Source organism: Cervus canadensis, chromosome 3 (genome assembly GCF_019320065.1).
Source record: "Cervus canadensis isolate Bull #8, Minnesota chromosome 3, ASM1932006v1, whole genome shotgun sequence".
Taxonomy (NCBI): Eukaryota; Metazoa; Chordata; class Mammalia; order Artiodactyla; family Cervidae; genus Cervus; species Cervus canadensis.
The window spans coordinates 68204522-68231659 of NC_057388.1; the positions used below are offsets into that span (position 1 = coordinate 68204522).

The following is a 27138-nucleotide window of genomic DNA, read 5'->3' on the forward strand; positions in this document are numbered from 1 at the left end:
CTGTTTAAACGAAGCCATCTGCTTGCTATTTAATCAGTGTAGTCGTGTGAACTTTGGCAAAGGGTGATTGTTTTGTACAGTTTTCTGGATGTATCTGACCAGTTAACAGCAGAATGTTCACTACCGTATTTGTCTACTGTTTTGAAAAGTTTCCCCCCACTGATTCCTTAGGCATATATTGTCAGTAATATCCTACAAACTGCATCTGTTTATCTTTAAATTTCAAATGCAGTGTCACTCAAATTCAGAAAGTGCACTTTGGATCGAAAACATTACAGATGTGTGAAGGGCAGTTCTAAGTTCTATATGAAAGTTGAGGACATGTGGAAGATGTTACTGCAGAATGAAAGGATTTGGATAGAGACAGAGCTGGAGGCCGTTATAATCATAGCTCAGGAAAACCAGCAGATTTCATTAAGTGATCAATGAAAGACACATACTGTTCTGTGGTTAGCAACTTGGGCTTCATGCAGTCACTTCCACCTAACACTGATAAATGACTGCGGAAGATCACAACTTTACTCTTCTCAGATGCCTGAGTGGTAAAGACAAGTTCCCTCAGTATCAGGAGGAAACTGACGTTAATAGAAAGACCACATTCCTCTAAAAGGAGGGGCTATCAGGATCTCTCTGAGCGGGAGTTGAGACCATATGTAGCTTAGGATGCCCCCAGAGAATTTCTCAATTGGCTGTTAGTCATCTCTAGCCAAGGAGGTCCAAAATTGAACTCTGGATTTGCACCCTGCATCCTGCATCTTGCTTCCTTGTGCCCATCCTATTTTGCTCTTCCTGCAGCCTTTTCCATCTTATTAAACGGATCTTATGAAACACCATTTTTCCAGTTGCTCATGTCAAAACCTTGGAGTCTTCACTGACTCTTCTCTTCCTTGCAAACTCCATTTTAAATCCACTAACTAGTCCTACTGATTCTACTTTGGAAAAATATTCAGAATTTGACTGGTTCTCACCACCCTCACCATTACCACCCTGTTGTATGAATGAAGGTGTGTGGCCAGTTGTGCCTTGCCTGGGTCAGCTACTTCTCAGCCACTTGTCTCTTGGTTTCTTGTCTCTTCAGTTTCTGTAATTTGTGAAATGTGGGTAGTCATTGTACCTCCAGCATAAGTTTGTGGGAAATATGAAATGAACGTAAAGGATTTAGCTAACGGTGAGTTGTTAAGATATGTCAGCTCTTCCTGCTAGAGCATCTTCCAAGTATACAGCTTAGGCCAGGCTCTGTATAACCCCTGGCCAACTGCCTCAGAACCACTGGGGGTTTGTTTAAAATGCAGTTTCCTGGGTTCTAGCCTGAAAGTCCCAGAGGATCCTGAGAGTTTTGAATTTTTATATGCTTTCCAGGTGATATTTTGCATGTTAAAGTTTTAGACTTATATGTTGGAGGAAGGAATAATGGGCCACAGTTGGAGGATGGTCATCCTGAGCCCCAGAGTCAGACACCACTGAAGCAACTAAACAGCAGCAGAAGCAGCAGCAGTCCCGAGCCTGGGGAAGAGTCAGGATGAGGGGACCCTGCTGCTTATGGGGAGTCAGGGGCGAGGCCTTTCCTTCTCAGCAGTGTGTGTGGGTGTGTGTGTAATGTATGGCATGTGTATGTGTAAGATATATGGATTGGGATATGTGTGTTGTGTGGCATATGTGAGTGTGGTATGTGGTGTTTATATATGTGGAGATGTAGTGTGTGTGTGTGGTATAGGGGTGTGTGTGTGTGTGGTATGTGGTGGTGTGAGTGTATGATGTGGGGGTGTATATGTATGTGTGGTGTGTGTGTGTGTTCTGTGTGGTGCATGTGTGTGTGGTATGTGGTGGGCACTGCATGTGATAGGTAGGACTGAAAAGTAGGGTTTGAGAAATGAACTGGTCCTCTGGCTGCTGCTGACTTTAAAATGATCTGGTTCTGAGGCAAGAGTCAATTGCCAGGCCTAACTGTTTTCTTATCCTTGGCAGTGGGATGTTCTATGATGGGAACCACACCTATCTCATTGAGCCGGAAGGAAATGACACCTCCCAAGTAAGTGCTCCTTCTCTTTGCCATGGCAAATGTAAACAATGCTGTGGGATTTCTTTCCCCCTCTTTTTCTTTTCTTTTTTCTATTTTGCTTTCTTTTCATACTTCAGGGTCAAGAATATATGTATAAACATAGACATATAATATATATATAAAATGTGTATAATATATATATATATATTTTAAATAGTGAATAAGGGAAAACCGCAGACTGTGAGAAAATAAATTTATCTTGTTTAAGCCACCCAGACTAAGACAGACCACAGCACATTATGGTGGAGATAGTAATGAAGGCTTCAGAACACCTCAGAAGAAAAGTATTTCCAGCAGAGGGGAAAAGTAAGAGGTAGATTTTTTTTTAAAGATCACTGTGGTTTTGCTTTGTTGCTGTTCAGTTGCTGAGTCAGGTCTGACTCTTTGGGGCCCCATGAACTGCAGCACACCAGGCTTCCCTGTCCTTCACTGTCTCCTGGAGTATGCTCAAATTATGAATACTGAAGGCAGTGAAGGACAGGGAGGCCTGGTATGCTGCAGTCCATGGGGTCGCAAAGAGTTGGACAGCAGCAAGACAAAACCACAGTGCTCTTTTTTAAAAAAAAATCTACCCCTTACTCTTCCCATCTGCTGGAAATACGTTCCTTCTGAGGTATTCTGAAGCCTTCATTACTAACTCCACCGTGATGTGCTGTGGTCTGTCAGTCTAGAGGGCTTAAACAACATGAATTTATTTTCTCACAGTCTGGGGACTGAAAATCCAATTTCATGGTGCCAGTTGGGTCAGTGTCCATTGAGGGCTCTCTCCTTGGGGTGCAGATGGTGTTCTGTGAGGTCTGGTGTCTCCTCCTCTTCTCATCAGCGCAGCAGCCTTATCAGACTAGGACCTCACTCTTGTGATCTCTGTTAACCTTTATCGCATCCTTCTGACCCTATCTCCAAATACAATCAAATTAGGAATTTAGGACTTAAAACATGAGTTTGGGAGGGACATAGACATTTCATGATGGGTCAAATTCGCAGATAATGTGATTTCCCACTCTTTTTCTTTTCTAGATTCCAGAGTTTTCTCTATTGCCTATTTTCTTTAAGGCCCCATGCTGATGAAATTTAGAGAAATCCAGGTTTTCTCAGTTCTCTTCCTCAGTTTAGTTTAAGCATTCACTTTCTCAAAATTAGAAAATGGTTGCTCTTACTGACTGCAGAGAAACATGATGCATTCCATCCTAGCTCTGTACGCACAAATATTCTTCCACATATCATGGAACACCAATCAAGCACTCAGAGAGGCAAATAATGTCAAGAAACGCTGATTGTTCTGCCACTCATAAACACTCTTGTATGGGAAATTGTCTGTTTTGTGTTACTTTCCAAGTACCCACTGAAAGCTGTCCTGTCCCTTTGCTTGACAGTGTGATTTTTAAAAAAAGTGGTATCATGAAACTTGACTATTTATGACCTTTGTTTTTTAGTAATTGAAGGAAGCCAGATGAAATTATTTGAATGCTCATTAATTTTTCTTAGATGAAACATGGTTTTTTGTCTGTTGGATTTTTACAGATGTTTGTATGACACTTAAATTTTGAGGCAGGGCCTGCTGTGGGCATTCTGATTGTGCCAGTTACTCTGCTTCCCAACAGGAAGACTGTTAGCTCTGCAGTCTGCCTGGCAAAGATGTCAGGCCCTAACAGGAGGCAGGGCTTCATGGAAAGGAACCAGTCATAGAAAACATTAACCCCTTTCCCCAGATGTCTTACTTCTCCTTGGGCGAATAGGTGCATTCATTTCTTTTCCATTACCACAGGCTTTGGCTTCTCCATCCGTGAAGGCATTTTGCTTCTAATGAGCTATCACTGTGGTGCTGGGATAATATAGGAGTGAATGGGAGGGATGTGCAAGGGCTCATCGCCTTCCCAAACTTGAGAGAATGTGTAGTCAAGCAATGGTTCTTTTAAGGTTTCACCTCCCCCAGCTATAATCACCTGAGCCTGGAGATTTCTGGTTGTATGTGCCTCATCTCTCGTTTGTGTTATTTCAGGAGGATTTCCATTTTCATTCGGTTTACAAATCCAGACTGTTTGAATTTCCCTTGGATGATCTTCCATCTGGTATGATTTCCATATAGTGATTTTTTAAAAAAAGACAGATTTAATAATTCATTTTAATGCTTTAGAACTAATTATATGTGGAATATCATCAGCCTACGACTGCTCATAACAGTTTCAGAAAGTCAAGTGACATCAAGAGGGAGAAAAAAATGCAAACTGACCTCATGTTTATAGTGGGTGAGTTTGGAAAGATATTGCTTGAACTCAACAAAGAAGAGCTTATTAAAATTATAAGGCTCAAAGTAAAGTATTCCTTTACTTTGTTAAAGCAAAAATTGGTCTGCATAGGTAGAATATATAAAATTCACTCTTGATGAAATACTCAGTTTGTACACATAGAGATGAACTTGTAAATATTTTCCCATTTATTATTTATTTCCTCATTTCTTTTTGAAGAAAAGCATTTTAAGAAAGAACCATTGTAGATTAATATTTATTATGATGATGTGCTATTTGTGAAATTGATTTTTCCTTCCAATTTATGTTTATGGGTCCATCTATTTATAGGTTTGATTTGAGAGTTGCATCCATGTCTTTTGGTGAGAAGGGCAGGGTATTCATGCTTTGACCTTGTTAGAGGAGCAATGATTATGCAGAGCACATTTGTCTCTGTCCACACTGGACTCATTTTCGTGTTCTCCTTCTAAAGATAGGGTATAGCTGATGTGGAGATGCTTCCTCCCCTACTTAGCCAGCCCTGATTATGGCCATTGTATAGTCTAATTTTTAAACATTTTTTAGTCTTTGCACCAACTCCGTGAGGTCAATATTATTATTCCCATTTTATAGATGAACAAACAGAAGCTCAGCTAGTTTGTCTCTTCTAGAGTTCCACAGCTAGTAAGAGGCTGAGTGGGTGTCTGGATTATGGCACTACGAGAATGTGCCTTGGGAGACAGGCACCAGGGCAAATGGAAAACTTACTAAAGCGAAGTCTAAACTCCTGCTTAGGAAAATGACTTAAAGGCTGCATTGTCTCCTCATTAGAAAATGAAATAAGTGTTTTCAAATGTTCCTTCCTCTGAAATAAATTTGTAACTCCTGGACCTTTTGCAGTTACCCTAAAGAGAAACAGAACTCACCCCTTCTCTCCTGCTGCCAAAGGGATCAAAGTTCCTAGTTTATAGAATTTGCTATTTGGAAAAATCTGCAAATGCACAATAGATACTTTTACTTCACATAGATGCTTTATACTGTTCTTTCATTATCATATGAAACTTTTTACAATCCCTATTATGGTAAGAAAATAAATCATGATTAGCTGCTTGAGAACAAAGTTGCAATCCAATAGGCATTACTGAAAGCAATAAACATTATTTAATATTTAAAGTAATCAAGAAAGGTTCCCCACTAAGGACTTTATTATAGGCTTGCCATGATACAATCTTAGAATAGTTTTTAAGAAACTTCATTCAGAATTTCTTTACAACAGAAACTTCGGAGTTGACTCAGTAGTTTTTATGCTATGAAAAATGAGTTTTGACCATTTTCTTTGAAAAACCCCAGCTTGTTCCTGGTTATCTTTTAGTATCAGAAGTTGACAGTATTCATTTTAAGAGTATTATTTGCCTCAAGCTGTTTAGACTTACTATGACAAATTGGAAGGAAACAAAAAATAAACAAATGTCAAAGCTGCAATTTTTTGTTATATAAGCTGAAAACTAAGCTTTTTTAAATTTTAGGTTTAATAAAGTGTCACTGCGTTGTGGGTTATGTTATGTCTATTTTGCTATGCATTATGTATTTCCCAGAGATAGAATATGATCAGGTGTTCCCCAATCTTTGATTATGGAATGTTTTATTTTACATGACACATCTCTCAAGACTAGTTTTCTTTTCCTAAGAACACATTTTAAGAAAAGCTTTTTTGTTTAAATATGACCACTTAGCACTCACTGTTTAAAAATTAATATGATGAAAAACCAACCAACCAACCAACAAAAGCAAACAAAACAGAAATAGACTCATAAACATAGAGAACAAGGGGGTGGTGTCCAGAGCATATGGGGGCCAGCCAAAAGAGGAAAAGGAGGTTTATAGATACAAACTTCCAGTTATAAAGTAAAGAAATCATGGGAATGTAATGTAAAACATAGGGAACATAGTCAATAATATTGTGATAACTTTGTACAGATACAGATGATAACTGGGCTTACAGTGGTAACCATTTTGAAATGTATATAAATATTTAATCACTATTTTGTACACCTGAAAATAGTATGATATTGTGTGTTAGTTATACTGCAATAGAAAATTACTATGATGAAATACACCAGTTTTGTGTACTATTTGCCGAGTTCTGACACTCTTGTCCTCCCCTGATGAAAAGTAGAGTATTTCCATTACCCCAGTAATTTCCTTTGTGTCCCTTTTCTGTCAGTTTCTCACACTTCTGCAGTCCCTTTTCTGACTTTTTTCACTGTAGATTAGTTTCACCTGTTCATACAAATGAACTCATTCATCATATTCAGCTTCTTTTGCTTATTAGCACATGCCTGAGGTCCATGTTGTCAAAGGCAGAGATAGTTCTCTATTTTAATTATTGAGTATGTTGTTACTGTTTGCAGATAGCACAATTTTTCATCTCTTCTGTCGATGGACATTTGGATTGCTTCTAGTTTGGGGCTATTATGAATATAACAACTATGAATATTCTTGCAATAATCTTTTTGGGGGACACACATTTACATTTCTCTATCAAATACCTGGGAGTTTAATAACTGGGTCACAAGGTAGTATACCTTTAACTATATAATATTGTTCTCAAGCTTCGGCATGTACCAGAATCACCTGGAGGGCTTGGTAAACACAGATTGGTGGGCTCATCTTCAGGTTATTTTTTTCAGCCACTTTATTGAGGTATAGTTGAAATACAAAAGGCTGTATATTTAATGTATAGAACTTGATGAGTTTGGAGGTAAATATACATCCATGAAATCACAACAACCTATGCCATAAACATATTCATCCATTCCAAAAGTTTCCTCCTATACTATTTATGGTGATGGTGATAAAAACTATTAACATAAAATCTAACCTCTTAGCAAATTTTTAGGTATACGATACAGTATCATTAACTGTAGGCACTAAACTGTACAGTAGCTCTCTAAGACTTATTCATCTTGTGTAACTAAATCTTTGTCCACTTTGACTAGTAACTCCTCATATTCCCTCCTCCCAGCCCCTGACATCCACCATTCTAATCACTGTTTCTCTGAGTTTGACTATTTTAGATTCGTCATGTAAATGGTATAATGTAGTATTTGTCCTTCTTTGTCTGGCTTATTTCACTTAACAGAATGTCCTCTAGGTTCACCTGTGTTGTTGCAAATGGCAGGATTTTCTTTTATAAGACTGATTAATATCCCACTGTGTGTATATACCATATACTCTTTATCCATTCATCCACTGATGGACATTTAGGTTGCTTCTGTATCTTGACTGCTGTCAATAATGTTGCAATGAACATGGGAGTGCAGACACTTCTTTGAGACCCTGATTTAAATTCCTTAGGCTATATGCCTAGAAGTAGGATTATTACAATCATATGGTATTTCTATTTAAATATGTTGAGAAATATTCATAATGCTTTTCATAGTGGCTGCACAATTTCTAGAGCTTTTGATTAAGAATGTCTTGGGTGGGTTGTGAGAATTTACTTTTCCAAGTTCTCAGGTAATGCTAATGTCCCTAGTCCAAGGAACACAATTTAAGAACTACTGTTGAATGAAAAATCTCTGAACCTTTTCCTGAAGTGGTGATACCATTGTATACTCTCAGCATTACATGAGAGTTCTAATTGTTCCACATCTTCACCAACCTTTGGTGTGTCATTCTTTAGTGAAGATTAGTGGTGGAAAGGAAGGTCAAGTGGCTATTTAGATGATTTACCATTAAAAATATGATGGTATTTATAAGAGAAATATGAGAAAAATTTTGAGATAAATTAGAACTGGAATAATGCTTGAGATTTTTTTGAATTTTATTCCTTTGTGGTATGTTTATTTATATTAATATAAATGCAATTACCTAAATTAATGTTCTATATTTTCATTAAGTGTGATATTTATATTATAAAATTAATAATAATTGTGTATAATTATATAATTTATAGATTATAATTATAATAATCATTGTTGATTAAAGTTATATAATTTATACCAATTAGGGCTGGTAGAAGTTTGATTGCCTTTCATGAAATAAACCTGGAAAATGCACTAAGTTAAATTTATTTTTGTTTCCTTTTAGAATTCCAACAAGTAAATATCACTCCACCAAAATTTATTTTGAAGCCAAGACCAAAAAGGAGTAAACGGCAGGTATGTATTCACAGGTATATGTCACAATATTTTAAAAACATTTGGCAACTGCCAGTCAATTTAATCTACATTAAGTCTGTAAGAGGTAGGAATTAGTTCAGGTATTTGCCACAGTGTGGTAAACAGCAAGGGTGCTACATTCATAGAAGCAGTGGAGTTAGGGACATATTATTTCATAGACTCAAAAAACACTCAAGATAGTGGCGATAACATGGACATTCATCGTACAGATGGGTTCTGGGTCCCCTGCTGCGGCATCTCAAGTTGTTTCTATCATAGGCCTCTTTCCTTCCCCGAGTATGTACCAACCACATCATGAAGTCTGCTTGGATGGTACAAGTCCTTATGTTTATCCCCTTAAGAATACCCCCTTAAAAATGACTCCATCAAGTTTTAAAGCTGCAAAATGCTATTGTCACACTTGAACTACTTTGGAGTCTAGGATATAAAATCAGAATGTCTGCTTTATGCATGTTCAATGTATATTGAACTTAGAAATAATAATAATAGCAGTTTATTGTTTACTGTACAATGCTTTAAGCCACATGAAGTGGGTACTATTATTACCCTTTCACAGGAAAAAAAAATAGATGTCTCGGAAATGTGCAAATGACTTGCCCAGAATCATAGATCTGGTAAATGGTTTATACAAAATAAAAACTCTGGTCATCAGAATTAAGATATCATCACAGTTGTGGTGGTAGTTGGTGTAGGTTTGTGTATGACGTAAAAACAGGATGAGAGAAATAAGACTTGTTTAGTAAGACAAAGCAGTTGAAGGGACCAGGTATTTTCTTTTTAATATATGTTTAATAAGTATGAAGTAAAATGTGTTTACAGACAGATTTCTAACATGAATAATAATTGCTAAATATTTTGAGTACTCACCATGGGCAATTGTATTAACGTATTTAATCCTCATAACAATTTTTTGAGAAAGGCGTTATCATTATTCCTATTTTAAAGACATTGAAACATAAGAGACTTAAGAAATGTTACACTGGGTTACCTAGCAGTGGAGCTGGGAGTCTGACCTAGAAGTCTTTCTTGTCCCTGAGACACACAGCTGAATATTACTTGGCCTTAATAAAGAAGGAAATCTGGCCATTTGCAACAACGTGGATGGACCTGGAGGGCATTAAGCTGAGTGAAATAAGCCAGGCAGAGATAGACAAATATGGCATGGTATCACTTACATGTGGAATCTAAACACAAAACAAACAAACAAATAAAAACACATAGAAAGAGTAGAAACGTGTTTGCCAGGGGCTAGGCAGTGGGGGAAAAGGGAGAGATTGGTTAAAGGGTACAGACTTTCAGTCCTATGATGGGTCATATCTGAGGACCTAATGTGTAACATAAGTTTCCTACAGCCAAGTTACCAGGGCTTGTTTATGTGCTGTTTCCTTTATTATATTGCAGCTTCGTCGATATCCTCGTAACGTAGAGGAGGAAACCAAGTATATTGAACTCATGATTGTGAACGATCATCTCATGGTAGGGTTTGCTGAATTTTGTGTTGTTTGAACTTGCCCATGCCTAGCATAAAACTGGTGGGTGCAGAAATATGTTTAGAAGGAAGAAGCCTATAAAGTTGTAACCTGGAGAAGGTATTTGTATAATCAAACGTTTCTATAACCCAGCAACAACCTGTAAACAGGAAAACACTCTTAGGTAAACCAATTCACAGTATTTTGTGAAGTTCCAAAAATATTTCTGTGATTCATAATGTTAACTCCTTGGATTTGCTTAGTTAATTTAGGGGCTAATATCTTCTCTTACTAAAATGGCAAGGTTAAAAAAAAAGGGAAACTTCCGTTTTATAATTGAAAAAGTGAAGCAGCAATAATGTGACACTTTAATTTGCAATGTTTAGCTTTACCCTAATAAAATAAAAGCATTTTTTTTCTGTTTTTCTTTTCCTGTGCCATAAACCATTTGGAAAGGCTTATAGACTTATTTACAAAACAGAAACAGACTTACAGACTTAGAGAAAAAATTCATGGTTACCAGAGGATAAAGATGGAAAGAGGGATAGACTGGGAGTTTGGGATTGACCTGTGCACACTGCTGTATTTAAAATATATAAACAACAAGGACCTACTGTACAGCACAGGGAACTCAATATTTTATAATAACCTAAATGAGAAAAGAATTTGAAAAATAATAGATACATGTATATGTATAATTGAATCACTTTGTTATATACCTGAAACTAACACAACACTGTTAATCAAAATATTCTCCAATATAAAATAAAAAAAAGTAAAGCTTATATAGCCAAGCTCTGAAGATTTTTAGGATAAAAACCTAGCCAAACTTTTTTTTGAGTCAGTTTTTTTTTAATGCCCAGTTTATGGGCATGTTTTATACTCAATTCATGGGCATATTATAATCAGCCTGGTTACATTCATTGCATATCAGTGAATTATAATTGTTTCATGTAACCAGAGTTTTAAACTAAATATATTCAGTGCTGCATTTTGTTGAATTTTACTTAATTTCAGGTACATGTACATTTTAATTTACTTTGAATTATTTATTTGGGAGAAAATGTGTCATTTATTTAAATATGATTAAGATAATAGAGATTTTAATTAATTAATAGTAATTATTATTATTGAGTGCTTCTCGTTTGTTTATGGTAGGACTGAGTTTTGTATTTCTACCAATTTAATTTTGTGAATGTTATTTTTCCTGAGATTTTTACAGAATAAGCTGTAAAAACACATATTTTGGACATTTTAGGGTATCATAAATTCAAATGTCTGTAAGTATCTATAGGCAGATAGTTCGAAGTGAGCCAGATATAAAACAATAGGGAAGGGTCAGGTCTATGGCAAAAGAGAAGTCTCATGGTCTGTCTGTCTAATAGGAGTGACTGCTTCTCAGCCCTTGCCAGTTATTACCATGTGTGGATACTGATTTTAAATGAAGCCAGAAGCCAGATTTTACATGATATATCTTGAGTTTTAAAACAGCCTTGAGGTCAAACCAAAAATATATATAGTTCACATCAAGCTGTAAGTCCCCTCCTTGTGACCATTAAAGCTTTCTTCTCTTTACTGAGTAAATCTGTGGAACTTTTCATACTTTCAGCATTATTCACATTCACTTCTGGCTTTCACCCTACTTTTATTTGTATGTCTTGCAATTCATTGATAACTTTCATATATGTTCTCATTTTGAATAATAATCTTGTGATAAAAAAATAAACTTTTGAAATGGATGCAGTGGACATTTTTTATTTTATCTCAAAGATCTGTGAGGCCTCAAACTTTAGGAACCTTGCCACAGACTTTGCAGCATCTAAAGAATTAGGTGTCAACTCTTGAATTTTTTTACAGAAAATATTAAAGGTCTTTTAGTTACACCGTGTTTCCTCTGCTGAGATGAGCATTTGTTGATGACCTTGAAGTCCTTCATTTGTTTTCTTTTGCTTTCAGTTTAAAAAGCATCGGCTTTCAGTGGTACTTACCAATACGTACGCGAAATCTGTGGTGAACATGGCAGATTTAGTAAGTATGAACCCGAATCAGAATTGCCGCAGAGGAATTTTATCTCCTGATTGCTAATAAATTGGATAATACTCTTATATTTTCACTGCCCTAAATTGCACTTTAGCCAAGATGTCCTGTAAATCCGTGGTAACTTTGTCATGAACTTTATTTGACTTTGATCTCTGACTGGGAAGATGATAAAAGGAAGAGGTCAGAGACACACCTTTATGGCTGAATTTTTTTTTTCCTGTATTTTTCACACTGGAAAAGAAAAGGTTGAGTCCTAGCCCTTAACAAAGATATTCACAGTGTATTTCTAGCAATGAAAAAACAGCTGTGCCTTTTCAAGAGTGCCTGGTGCTGTGGGAATGATGCAAATAAGTAATTCTACTGTACCTACTTTTCAAATTTCCCTGAGAAGTCTATGCCAGTACCTTCCCCATGAGTTTAATTAGGGCCAGTCAGAATGTACAGAAATCATCTCCTTGGAGAGTGTTCCCTTTTTCACTAGGGAAACTCAAGAAACCCTGAATCTTACAGGGTGCCAGAAAATGGACTCTGGGAGAACCTTGAGTAAGGGTGCAAATATTTGTCAAAAAGGGGTATTTTATGTCTAATTAGTTAGCACTCTTTTCTTTGGGTGTTACTTGGTAAACAGTTGGATTCTTATTACTCACGGGAAACATGTATAAGTTAGAAAAACAATTAACTCCCTTAAAAATAGTGGTTTCTCACATTTCACTAAAACTACAGGATTTTCCATAAAAGGAGCTTTGTAGACCTGTTCATAAATCATTTGATTTTTTTCCATGTGTATATCTGGTGTGTTCATTTTGTTAATATACTAGATATATAAAGACCAACTTAAGACAAGGATAGTATTGGTTGCCATGGAAACCTGGGCGGCTGACAACAAGTTTGCCATATCTGAAAATCCACTGATCACCCTACGTGAGTTTATGAAATACAGGAGGGATTTTATCAAAGAGAAAAGTGATGCAGTTCACCTTTTTTCGTACGTAACTTTTATAATGATTTATTACTTTTCTTTGTTCCACGTTGAGTACTCTTATTACTTGTGATGAGATGTACTGTTTGTACTGCATAATGCAATTAGGATTTGATGTAGCAGATATATTTGAAAGAAGTTTTAAAGCACAGATTGTTTGAAATTGTCACAAATATTCAATAGGTTTAATCTTGAGTTATTTCATTATTGCATGTATATTTCATTTTTCAAGAGATCTAATCAGAGCATTTACTGAGTGAAAGTACCATTAATTCTCATAAGGAGTTCTCATATTCTTAACAACAGAATAATTATATTCTTTAAATTGCTGTCTTTTAAATGCTGATTTTCTCTTTGTTTTTGGTCTAAGGGAGAGCTTAGTATCTCTAGGGTATATTTTATATTTTACTTTTTCTTACTCTTATGGTTTGTTCTCAGGGGTAACATGTATATTTAATATAAAATCATTTAAAGCCAGAGCTGTTGAAGAAAGTTATAAATGGAAGCAAAAGTGTGGTTTTGAGGTAGCTTTTATTTTACACAATTCCAAAGTTACAGAAAAGTTGCAAGAATACTACACTACAAGGAAATTCCATATGCCCTTTACCCAGATTCATCAATTGTTCATAGTTTACTCCATTTGTTTTATAATTTTCTTCTTTTTATCCTTCTTTCTTCCTTCCATCTATCCATCTCTCTATCAGTGTGTGTGTTTTTTTTTACCCCTGAACCATTTGAGAGTAAGTTGGAGACATTTACTTATTGGGCCTTTACTACTAAATACTTGTGTATATTCCCTAAGAATAAAGCCATTCTGTTATATAACCACAGTAAACTCTCAAAACCAGAAACTTTAACCTCAGTACAATGTTTTTATCTAACCCACTGTCTGAATTCAAATTTCACCGATTGTTTCAATTCTGTTTTATAGCTTGCTACTCCTTCCCCTTGTCCAAATCTAAGATCCAGTCCAGGATCACACATTACGTGTAATCATCATGTCTCTTTGGTTTCCTTTAATCTGTAATATTTCCTCAGCCTTTCTTTGTCTCTTTTGAAGTTAACATTTTTAAAGAGTTTAGACAAGTTATTTTATAGAATGTTCCTCATTGTGAGAATGCTTGATGTTTTCTCATTGTGAGATTCAAGTTATATGCATTTTTTGACAGAAATACTACATACATATAACTCATGTTAGAGATTCTTTTTCCAGAGGTATAGTTCTATTTAAGATAGTTGTTAATCACAATGGGAAACATTCCTCGGAAACTTTTTCTTTTGGTTATGTGTGTGAACAATTTTCATATTCTTCCCTTACCTCCAGAATATATAGTATAGGAATGTATGTGTATTGAGAAAATAAACATGGTAAATTAATAATGAGAGGTGCTATGACATTTGAGCTGTGAGCAGTAAGCCTTTTTCATTTCCTTTTCTAAAAGGGGAAGTCAATTTGAGAGTAGCCGGAGCGGGGCAGCTTATATTGGTGGGATTTGCTCGTTGCTGAAAGGAGGAGGCGTGAATGAAGTAGGTGTGAACATCTGTACAGTACAAAGTGGTATGATGGCTGACGATGTTTTCCTAATATTTAACGGACAATTTAACAGACAATTTCCTAATAACAGACAGTATTCTATATACTGCAGATATTGTTATTTTATTAACAGCCAACGTGGTTACTGTAAATGACCCAAGGACAGAATAGGAAAATAATTGAAGATAATATTGGATAATTCTGTTCATATTCTACTCAGACTAATTTCCAGGCTTAGCATTATGCTGATTATACAGAGAAAATCTTTACCTTTCTTGAAAAATAAGACCCTATTTATCACTTTGACTCATTTTCCAGAGAATTGAGAAATTCCCTGAAACATTGGATTACTACTTAACAACTCAGTTGAAAATTTTCTTCCTCAATACTTGGCAAATTTTTGGAGGAAAAAAATAGACGAGGTTTTCCAAAGGGTTACTTCTGTCCCTCGGGCACTAAACCTGATGGAAGTGATCTAAAAGAAAAATACCTGAATCTTTGAGAGGCTACACATTGAAAAGAAATATGCCTAGATGTTTTCAAGTTTATTTTGACCGAACATCATCACCACCACCTCTAAGTCATATTGTTTGTTTTCTGAAGCCAAGTTCTATTTAATTTGGGGAATTTAGAAGTGCTAGTGGACAAATAAAGATGAGCAAGTTCAAAATAAAGTATTTTTATTTTCTATTAACTGGATGACTAGCTTAATTGTATACAAGTATAAAGCTTTTCAGAAATGTCACTGGTGAAATTTGGACTCAAAAATTAGATTTAAGTTTCCAAATCTGGAAGTTGATGATTCTCTGGTTTCTTCTCTATAACACTTAGTCAAACATGGAATTATTTCTTACTACCTCTTCCTTAATGCTCCATAGTTCAGCACTAGCTATTATGTATTAACCTCTGCTAAATAAAATGCTTAGAAGTTTTTTTCAGTTATATTGTGATATGTTCCCTGGTTCATCTTAAATAAAAAATAATTTGCACTTACAAGTATTTTATTTTTGTTTTTCAGTTTGGGAAAACGGACTTAATGGCAGTTACACTTGCCCAGTCATTAGCCCATAATATTGGTATTATCTCAGACAAAAGAAAGTTAGCAAGTGGTAAGTTTAAGTACATGTGTGGTTTAGTTATATTTAAAAGAGACTATCTGTAAAATATTTTGCAGATTGAAATTCTTTAACTCAGTTGATTAATCAAAAGATTTTTAGTGATAGTATAAAGATAGCCTGGGCACAAAATGTTTTTTTTCCAAAGTAATACAAATGTTAATATTTGCATCACACAAAAAACTTCCTCCATGTATCAGTTCAGACTCAGTTGTGTCCGACTCTTGGTGACCCCATGAATCGCAACACGCCAGGCCTCCCTGTCCATCACCAACTCCCAGAGTTTATCCAAATTCATGTCCATCGAGTCGGTGATGCCATCCAGCCATCTCATCATCTGTCATCCCCTTCTCCCCCTGCCCCCAATCCCTCCCAGCATCAGGGTCTTTTCCAATGAGTCAACTCTTCTCATGAGGTGGCCAAAGTATTGGAGTTTCAGCTTCAGCATCAGTCCTTCCAATGAACACCCAGGACTGATCTCCTTTAGGATAGACTGATTGAATCCTCCATATATAGTAAACATTAAAGCCAGGTGATGTTAAATTAAACTATGACTTTAAAGGACATAAGTTCAGTTTGGTAATTTTGAATGGTCTCGGCATAGAGGTTTAAGGTGTATGTTTTATTATTGTTTATTTAAAACATCTCTTAGTATTGCTACAGAGGTAGAATTTGCCTGCAGAATCAGATCTGATAAAGGGCTCAGTAAAATATGGGCCTAATAAAATATGCTAGGTTTAGCATCTATGATAAATATATATTCCCAGTAGGTAAAGTTACTTTACCAGGAATGATCGAGCACTATATATTTGGAGTAAGTTGACTATAATCATATTTATTATTTTAGCAAAAAATGCCATAAATATGATTGTTTATATTAATTACAACTGTTACCATTTATGGGCTTCCCTTGTGGCTCAGTGCTAAAAATATCTGCCTGCCAATACAGGAGACATGGGTTTGATCCCTCGGTCTGGAAGATCCCCTGGAGAAGGAAATGGCAACCCACTCCAGTATTCTTGCCTGGGAAATTCCATGGACAGAGGAGCCTGGTGGGCTGCAGTACATGGTGTCACAAAAGAGTCAGACACAACTTGCAACTAAACAACAACATCAAAAATTACCATTTATGAAGTGCCCACTCTGTAAAAGATAGTTGAATGCCAGAATTATCTACATTTAGATGCTCATTTAATCCTCAAGATGATCCTGCAAGATATTCATTATCAGCTGATAATGAAGATCCATAAAGTGTCTGGATCTTAAAAGGGTAGTGTCTCCAAGATTACACACATATTAAGTGGTATACCCAGATTTTGAACCCACGTGTATCTGATTCTGAGACTCTTCTGCTTAACCAATATACTGTACTACCTTCTACCAGCAACCTTGAGTGCAGAAGTTTTAAAAATGGATGAGAAATTATAGGAATTTCCATAAAAACCTATGAAACCAGAATCCTGTGGTCATGCGTCACTATTTCGTTGCTATTTGATTGTTAAGCCATTTTAACTGAGTGCTTTAAAAATATGGCCACTTGTTAACATTTTTCAAAAGACTTTATTTTAGTAGAAATTATATAATCTCAATAGAGTCAAAGTAGATTTTTGTTGTTATGCGTTGCATAAAACACTTCAGATGTGAGGAAAATTAGAGGACTGATCCTTTACTGATTTGTAAATGTACATAAGGAATAAAGTGAACATATACTTTTAAAAATAGTAACTACTCTAATGCACATTTTTCACTTTGTAACAAGGTGTATGCGTTCATTTTCTCTTAGGTGAGTGTAAATGTGAGGACACGTGGTCTGGATGCATAATGGGAGACACTGGGTAAGCCACTTCTATTTAAAAATGACTTACTGTTCCTTTCTCTACTGTGCTCTTGTTTTCTTAGGAGGATGGCAGTCAATAAGGTACTGCCTGGCACCCTACCCATAGGGATTTAAGACAAAATTGGCAGTTGATTTTCTCAGTGGCTCTGTAGGAAACATAGTTTCACAAAACAGTCTTATGTTTATGAAAACAATTGCTGTCTATTAAGCTAGGAAGTCAAAGATTTTTTTTTTGCAGGGCGGGGCAGGGGGGGGATAGGACTTTGAAATGTGGTGAGTCAGGGCCATGCAGGATAAATGATTCCACCAACTTCAGGTAAATATAATAATTTTTTTTAAAGAATTGCTTTCTTTTTTAAAGAATATTGAAGTATAGTTGTTTTACAATATTGCATTAATTTCTGCAGTGCAGCAGAGTGATTCAGTTATACACATATGTACATTCTTTTTCATATTCTTTTCTGTTATGGTTTATCATAAGATATTGAATATAGTTTGCTGTGTTATATAGTAGGGCCTTGCTGTTTAATTCACTCCTTATATAATAGTTTTCATCTGCTAATCCCAGGGCTTCCCAGGTGGTGCTAGTGGTAAAGAACCTGCCTGCCAATGCAGGAGACATAAGAGATGTGAGTTCAGTCCCTGGGGGAGGGCATGGCAACCCACTCCAGAATTCTTATCTAGAGAAATTACCTAGAGAATAAGGTCGCAAAGTGTTGGATACAACTGAAGTGAATAAGCATGCACACATTCACATCTGTTAATCCCAAACTCCCAGTTCATCCGTTCTCCATCCCCCTCTCCCCGGCAACCTCTGTGTCTGTGGGTCTGTTTCTCTTTTGTACATAAGTTCATTTGTGTCATATTTTAGATTCCACATAAAAGTGATATCATGTGGTGTTTGTCTGGTTCTGATTTACTTCACTTGCTATGATAATCTCTAGTTCCATCCATGTTGCTACAAATGGCAGTATTTCAGAATAAGGAAGGAATGAAGTTGTTCAGAAAATTTAAACTCAGTACAGCTTTATTTGGAGGGTTTGACATGAAACACTTGATAAATGAGTTTACAGTAAATAATTATAAATTCCATTAGTTAATTCACTTAAACATTAACCATTATGCTAAGAAGTGGGAATATAAATGCACAGGCCAGGGGGAGAGATTTTTATAAAAACCTATTCATTCTTATCTTAATTGTGTTTTCACTTTTATAAAAAGCTCAGTGTAAAACAAGTTTTGAAAAATACAGAAAATAAAATTTGTACCACCTCTTTTCTTGCCATCAGGTGATAACTGTGGTTAATATTTAAATGTGCTGTGCTGTGCATAGTCGCTCAGTCCTGGCCTACACTTTGCGACCCCATGGACTGTAGCCCTCCAGACTCCTGTCCATGGAATTCTCCAGGCAAGAATACTGGAGTGGGTAGCCTATGCCTTCTCCAGGGCATCATCCAAACCCAGGAAGTGAACTTCCTTTTCCTGCTTTGCAGGTGGATTCTTTACCAACTGCGCTACCAAGGAAGACCATGTTAACAGAACATTAAAATACTTTTGTTTAAACCTAGTAGTTTTGGAAATTCCCTGGCCATCTGTGCTTCCATTGCCAGAAGGCAAAGGTTCGATCTCTGATGGGGAAATAAGATCCTGCATGCCATGAGACGCAGCCAAAAAAATACAATAAATCCAGTAATTTTGTATTTTTTCTCTTTCCATTTTTATTGTTTTATAAAATTTGGATTATATTGGTTATAGCTGTTTATTCATTTTTTACTTAACATTATATAGTCATCATTTTTCTAAGTCTTCATTCTTTAACACTATGATTATTAGTAGCTCAGTCAGTAAAGAATCTGCCTGGAACGCAGGAGACCTGGGTTCAACTCCTGGGTTGGGACGATCCCCTGGAGAAGGAAATGGCAACCCACTCCAGTATTCTTGCCTGGAAAATCCCATGGACAGAGGAGCCTGGCGGGCTATAGTCCATGGGGTCGCAAGAGTTGGACACGACTTAGTGACTAAACCACCACATGGTATTTTAGTTTTATTAATACATCATGGTTTAGTTAACAGTTTCCTGTTGAACATTTAGGTTATTTTCATGTTATTTGCTGCTAAAAATTGTGCCACCATAAATATCTATATTCAGACATCTCTGCACACATAGCAAATTAATTCCTCAAGAAAAATTTGTAAAAGTAAAATTACTAGATTTAAGGCTATTTCACATTCTGAAAATTCTTAATGCATAGTACCAACTTGCTGTATTGCCAGGTTTCTTTTTCTGTTGACCCTTGATTATTTTGGGGTATGTTTGTGTATATATATATATTTTATAAATATACATAATAAAAGTATATATTATTTTGGGACATATATATAGCATTTTGAAGCAATCTGAGACTTGAAGAATTGGACGAATAGTTACAAAGAACCTTTTGTTTCTGAATCATAAGTTCTACCATGGTGTCTGTCACTTCAAAATGCTAAACAATGGACATTTCTGTGGACATAAACTTGGGCAAACTCAGGGAGGTGGTGAGGGACAGAGGCCTGGTGTGCTGCAGTCCATGGAATCACGAAGAGTTGGACACTGGACACAACTTGGTGACTAAGCAACAACAACAACAGCAACAACAAAAAATGTACATTTCTATGAACAAAGGCATCTTCCCATAGGACCGCAATTCAACCAAGAAAATCATCTAATTCTTAGCCTCATTCAGGATTGGCCCTGTGTTTCTACAATGGCATTTTAGCAAAAACTTCAGAATCAGGATTTTTTTTTTTTTTTTTATCACAGTCAGGTTTTGGTCTCTTCAGTCGGGGATAATTCCTGTCTATTTTGATTGTCACAACGTTGACACATTTGTAGATTACAGGTCAGTTATTTTGCAGAATGCTCTGCAGTTTGGGTTCCAGCCCAGGTTTAGTATTTAGGAAAGGCTTATTGTGAAATAAATTATTTCTAACTCTCTCTGATGGAAATTACAGGTATGTAGGTGTGTGTTTCCTTTGAATGGGTATGGAGATAATGCAGAACAAATCATAGTCTCCACTGGACTTCCCAGACGGCACAGTGGTAAAGAATCTGCATGCCAGTGTAGAAGATACAAGAGACATGGGTTTGATCCCTGGGTCGGGAAGATCCCCTGGAGGAGGAAATGGCAACCCGCTCCAGTATTCTTACCTTGAAAATCCCATGGATAGAAGAGCCCGGTGGCTACAGTCCATGGGGTTGCTAAGAGTCGGATTTGACTGAGCACAGTTACTACTCGTCACTGTTCAACACAATAGAAGAATGTATTGTTGTTGCTTAGTCCCTAAGTTGTGTCCGACTCTTTTGTGACCACATGGACTGTAGCCCGCCGGTCTCCTCTGTCCATGGGATTTCCCAGGCAGGAATACTGGAGTGGGTTGCCATTCCCTTCTCAAAGCAGATGTTATACATAAGTGGAATTTATTATTTATTTATTTAATTTTTAGGAATAATGTACAGTGTTAACAGTGTTACATTTTAAAACTAGTTTACAAACAAGGGAGACAGAAATTATACCCAGCTAATGCTTTTCTTCTCTCTTATAGATATTATCTTCCTAAAAAGTTTACCCAGTGTAATATTGAAGAGTATCATGACTTCCTAAATAGTGGAGGTGGTGCTTGCCTTTTCAACAAACCTTCTAAGGTAATAAGTGTAATCAGAGTTGTTAAGTTAATAATCTTTCTCAAATATATAAACACAAATTTTCATTCATTGTGTCTTATGGAATGAAACTTTTCAACTTGGCTCATGTGTACGTATTCTTGATATGCTAAATGTCTGCATTTCTGAATTGAATTAATCATGGGCTATTCTGATGGGAATAAAAAGCAGGTATAAATTAGAGTTTTGCTTTCTGGAAAACGTTCATTTTCTTTTCATAAAGCCAAATGAGGATTCAGGGTTTGCTTACAAAAATGGTTTTACTTTGCATTTCTTTTTCATTCTCTTGATGCATTTTTTTTTCCCCTTTGGATACAAAATCATAAATCATACTGATGAAAAAGGAGGTCTTTCTCCTCTCATTAATTCCCATCTCTGGGGCAAATTATTACTACTGTTCTCTGCAGAGCTATGTTAATAGGTAGAACTGAACTTTATATTAAATAAATCAGTGAATTTATTAATTTTTGTGATGTTTTCCTCATTGCCCACAAAATAACTTTGTTTCACAAGTTAATACAGTTGAAAAAGAGCTTTTCACAGGTAATTGTATTTGATTCTCAGAACAATTCATTATGTAGATGGAAGCTAATGTTATTGTTATTATTGTTTTAAATATTAAAACACTTGGGCTCTGAGATGACAAGCTATTTGCCCAAGTGTATCTTGGCTAAGCCAAGATTTGAATACAGACATTCTGACTCCAAATCCCTTGCTTCTGTTTGAAATGAAATTTTAAGAGTCCTTCTGGCTTTGTTTTAGCCAATGCCTAGATCATCTTTTGCTTTGATGGCACTTATCAGACCCTATGTGGTGTGTATGTTATATATAAAAATATGATTAAGTCTGAAATGGAATCAATACTAGATACTTCTAAAGTTTCCAGTTCTAAAATTCTACAGTCATACTTTATATCTTAGGGAAATAAAAATATATTTTGAAATGACTGACAGGCCAGAAGTGTAGGTGTGACACTTGTGATCTCTCATATTATATTTGGTGCTGATTTTTCTACATTTTAGTGCCCTTCCTGGTTTTCATTCCACAGCTTCTTGATCCTCCTGAGTGTGGTAATGGCTTCATTGAAACTGGCGAGGAGTGTGACTGCGGGACCCCGGCAGTAAGTCTTTGTGTTTAGATGATTTCTTTAGGTTATTTGGGGTTATTCTAGATCCACACTGAACCATACAGAGCAAGTGTTGTGCCTAGAAATTTCATAAGATTTCTGGAATAAAGATGGGAATTGTGAGGCTGTACATTTATTTTAGGAAATATCCTGTTGCTTTCAGGAAAATGACACCACTTTCTGACATTTTCCAAATGTTTATATTCTTTAGGAATGTGTCCTTGAAGGAGCAGAGTGTTGTAAGAAATGTACCTTGACTCAAGACTCCCAATGCAGTGATGGTCTTTGTTGTAAAAAGTGCAAGGTAAATAAATGTTGATTGATAACCAACTGAAAGAAAAGAGGACATGTTTGATAAGTTAATAGGGCAATAACTTAAGTAGTTAATATTTAAGGTAAATATAAGCAAATAACAATAGACAATAGTAAGACCTGATATATGTTGAGTGACAAGTGCCAGAGGCTTTATAGGAGTCTCACAAGTCTTGTGAGGAGTAGTTACTATTTTTATTCCCATCTAACAGATGACAAAACTGAGGCTTGTAGTGATTAAAAATACCAAGTAAATAAGGAGCTAGGGCCTATGTGTTTGTAATCCCCGGAGTTTGTCTTCCTTCTACTGCCTCCCTGAAGAGCGTGGACTTTAAATGAAACCATTTAATGTGCTATAATATATATGTAACAATATTAATAATAATAACAATATAATATAATTTAAATGAAACTATTCTTTGAATAATGCTTTTCCTTTATTGTAAAGCCAAGTAGATATTCAATTCAGTTCAGTTCAGTTCAGTTGCTCAGTCATATCTGACTCTTTGTGACCCCTTGGACTGCAGCACACCAGGCTTCCCTGTCCATCACCAACTCCCAAAGCTTGCTCAGACTCATGTCCATTGAGTCCGTGATGCCATCCAACCACCTCATCCTCTGTCATCCCCTTCTCCTCCTGCCTTCAATCTTTCCCAGAATCAGGGTCTCTTCAAATGAGTCAGTTCTTCACATCAGGTAGCCAAAGTATTGGAGTTTCAGCTTCAGCATCTGTCCTTCCAATGAATATTCAGGACTGATTTCCTTTAGGATGGACTGGTTGGATCTTCTTGCAGCCCAAGGAACTCTAAAAGGTCTTCTCTAACACCACAATTCAAAAACATTAATTCTTCGGCGTTCAACTTTCTTTATAGTCCAACTCTCATGTCCATACATGACTATTGGAAAAACCATAGCTTTGACTAGATGGACCTTTGACTAGATGGCAAAGTAATGTCCCTGCCTTAATATGCTGTCTAGGTTGGTCATAGCTTTACTTCCAAGGAGCTTTTAATTTCATGGCTGCAGTCACCATCTGCAGTGATTTTGAAGCCCCACAAAATAAAGTCTGTCACTGTTTCCATTGTTTCCCCATCTATTTGCCATGAAGTGATGGGACCAGATGCCATGATCTTAGTTTTCTGAAGGTTGAGTTTTAAGCCAACTTTTTCGCTCTCCTCTTCACTTCATTTTCATCAAGAGGCTCTTTAGTTCATCACTTTCTGCCATAAGGGTGGTGTCATCTCCTTTTCATGGTGCTCAACCTGGAATATCTTGTGTATTAGCTGTTGAGGCAACAAAGGAAATCTTTGTAGACATTAAAACACCTTTCATGTGTTGTGCATTACTGTTCAAAGCATCTTTATACACCTTGTCTATTTTCCTTCTCCCAATAACATCGTCATGCCTGTCTCCAAATATTTAAGCCTTTACATCAAGACTATGGTAATTTGGGGCTTACCTTGCTAAAAGAAATCTATTTTTTCTTTTCTCATATAAAATCTGGTATAATTTCATATTATTTCTAAGGTATAATATCTTTCTTTCCCTCCAGTCTGTACATTTTGCAGAGGCAGAGCCAGGCACTTACACTGTAATTGGAACAAGACTTCAGTAAATAATTGGTGAATGAATGAATAAACATGCACAGCATTCTCTTACTGATTCTTTGCTGATTAATTGGCTCTAATGAGTTAAGAGAGGGCAAAATATGAACCTATCATATTAAATGCCCTACTGTGTGCCAGAAACAGTACTAAGTACTTGCAAATTATATCATCCTGTATCCAGGTTTCCTAACTGTGGCACTGTTGATACTTTTGACCAGATTGTTCTTTATTGTGAGGGTTATTTTACGTCTTGTAGGCTATTTAGCAGCATCTCTGACTTCTGCCTCCCAGTTACCAGCAGCATCCCTCCAAGTCATGACACTGCGACATCTTAAACATCGCCAGATATCCCCTGGTTGAGACTGCTGTCTTAGATGGTGCTCATAGCTACACTTTGGGGAATGATATTATTATCCAGATGTTTTCCTGCTGAGCATTGCCAATTTCAGGGAAGTGAAATAACTTGCATAGTCTCACTCAGCTAGTAAAGAATAACTGTGCAGTTACACCCCAGATCTGTCGTCCCCACTTCACCACTGTGTCTCTGGCAGAGTTTTAAGAGAAGCAAGGCACTGGCAGAGATCTCTGAAAGCACTCTTTAAAAAACGAAGACCAAACTAAATATGAAAGAGATATTTTTTTCATTTTGTCTACCTCAACTGTTTATTCTGTCAGTTTCTCCAATTGCCATCTAGGGATTCCCAATCATATACTTTAATCCTCAATGTTTTAAGTCTGCACATCCATCAAATTGAAGCTGAAACTCCAACACTTGGGCCATCTGATGCAAAGAACTGACTCATTTGAAAAGACCCCGATGCTGGGCGAGATTAAAGGTGGGAGGAGAAGGGGATCACAGAGGATGAGGTGGTTAGATGGCATCACCGACTCAATGGACATGAGTAAATTCCGGGAGTTGGTGATGGACAGGGAGGCCTGGCGTGCTGCGGTCCATGGGATCGCAAAGAGTCAAACATGACTGAGCGATTGAACTGACTGGTCCATCAAATGCAGTCAGTTATGCCATTTTTTTCTTGGATTTTTAGAACTAAGCTCTTTGTGATATAATCATTGAAAGGAGCAAGTACAAAATAATAGAATTAAAATACATAAAATAAAATGGTATGGTTAACTATCTTAGAATATGAGTCATAACTTTACCAGTCAAGTAAGATCTTTTCTGCCATTTTCTCTACCCCATACTCCCATCTCACCCCACCCTGGGCTCCTAGAAGAGTCAGAAGTAGAAGAGCGAATGGAAAAGAGGAATCAGAAGAGCAAAATGAGAAAGCTTGTGTATTTTTGTTTTCTTCTATATGTGTTTATAATAATTTAATCTATAAATCAGAGTTAGCAAACACTTTCTGTAAAGGGACAAATTTGTGGGTTATAAGGTCTTTATGTCAGTTGCTCAACTCTTTCTTTGAAAGCAGCCCATCAAAAATACAGAAGCAAACATATGTGGCAGTGTTCTAATAAAACTTCATATACAACACAAACAGGCAACCAGAATTGTCCTGGAGGCATGATTTGGGAACTCCTGTAAAATATTGCTTATTTATTTCTTTACTCATTTTCTCTTTTCTTTATATGAAAATTCCAAGAGGGCAGTGGTTTGGGTTGATTTACTGCTTCGCCCCAGCCCTTACTACAAGTCCTCCTTTACCATGCTTATTTTTGGAAGTTTACTGACAATTCGTGAACATTTACACTCTTGTATGAACTGTACCTTAAACCTGCTCATACTTCTACCTCAGAAGTTCTAGAATTGTAGCTTGTACTAATTCCCAGGAGGAAAAGAACCAGAGTATATGAAATTAACTTATCTTGCTTGTTTCCTTATTTTTATGGCCTATTTGTTGTTGTTGTTCAGTTGCTAAGTTGTGTCTGACTCTTGATGATCCCATACACTGCAGCACACCCTCTCCTCTGTCCTTCACTATCTCCCAGAGTTTGCTGAAATTAATGTCCATTGAGTTGGTGACGTTATCTAACCATCTCATCCTCTACCTTCCCCTTCTTGTTTTGCCTTCAATCTTTTCCAGCATCAGGGTGTTTTCCAATGAGTTGGCTCTTAGCATCAGGTGGCCAAAGTATTGGAACTTCAGGTTCAGCATCAGTCCTTCCAATGAATATTCAGGATTGATTTCCTCTAGGATTGACTGGTTAGATCTTGTTGCTGTCCCAAGGTATTCTCAAGAGTCTTTTCCAGCACCACAATTTTAAAGCCTCAATTCTTCGGCATTCAGACTTCTTTATGGTCTAATTCTCACATCTATGCATGATTACTGGAAAAATCATAGCTCTGACTATACAGACCTTTGTCAACAGAGTAATGTCTCTGCCGACATCACATATTTAATATGCTATCTAGGTTTATCATAGCTTTCCTTCCAAGGAGCAAGAGTCTTTTAATTTCATTGATGCAGTCACTGTCCACAGTGATTTTGGAGCCCCAGAAAATAAAAGCTGCCACTGCTTCCACTTTTCCCCCATCTGTTTGCCATGAAGTGATGGGACCAGATACCATGTTCTTTGTTTTTTGAATGTTGAGTTTCAAGCCAACTTTTTCACTCTCCCCTTTCACCCTCATTAAGAGGCTCTTTAGTTCCACTTCACTTTCTGTCATTAGAGTGATATCATCCCCACTAAAATATAAGTTCCTTGCCAACAAGATTCTTGTGTTTGTTTTCTGTTGAATCTCCACAGGCTGTGCCTAGCACATGTGCCTAGTAAATGCTTGATGAATGAATGAACAAACACAAAATTTTGTTCAGCCCTTCTGGAAAGTATCTGTTGAATTCCTGACTGGAGTTGGCAGTGTGCTGCTCATGTTCTATGAGCAATAGGAGACTCAACTGCCTGAGGGGTGGTGAACAAGGGAGAGAAGATGAAAGTTGTATGTGTGTGTGTGGTGGGGGAGAGAAGGGGTCTAGAATACTGTATAT

At 36.6% G+C, this 27138-nt stretch overlaps 1 protein-coding gene across 14 annotated transcripts in view; it reads left to right on the top strand.

Moving 5' to 3' along the window:
* The window catches only part of ADAM22 (ADAM metallopeptidase domain 22), a 225008-nt gene that overhangs the window by 144956 nt on the left and 52914 nt on the right, over window positions 1-27138 (top strand). For all 14 annotated transcript variants that reach the window (XM_043463389.1, XM_043463392.1, XM_043463391.1 and 11 more), the window contains exons 6-17: window positions 1966-2029; window positions 4059-4128; window positions 8377-8447; window positions 9870-9944; window positions 11894-11965; window positions 12796-12962; window positions 14399-14483; window positions 15509-15599; window positions 17389-17440; window positions 21028-21127; window positions 22194-22265; window positions 22483-22575. In XM_043463389.1, the coding sequence (XP_043319324.1) occupies window positions 1966-2029; window positions 4059-4128; window positions 8377-8447; window positions 9870-9944; window positions 11894-11965; window positions 12796-12962; window positions 14399-14483; window positions 15509-15599; window positions 17389-17440; window positions 21028-21127; window positions 22194-22265; window positions 22483-22575 (1012 nt within the window). The remainder of the gene's footprint in view (window positions 1-1965; window positions 2030-4058; window positions 4129-8376; window positions 8448-9869; window positions 9945-11893; window positions 11966-12795; window positions 12963-14398; window positions 14484-15508; window positions 15600-17388; window positions 17441-21027; window positions 21128-22193; window positions 22266-22482; window positions 22576-27138) is intronic.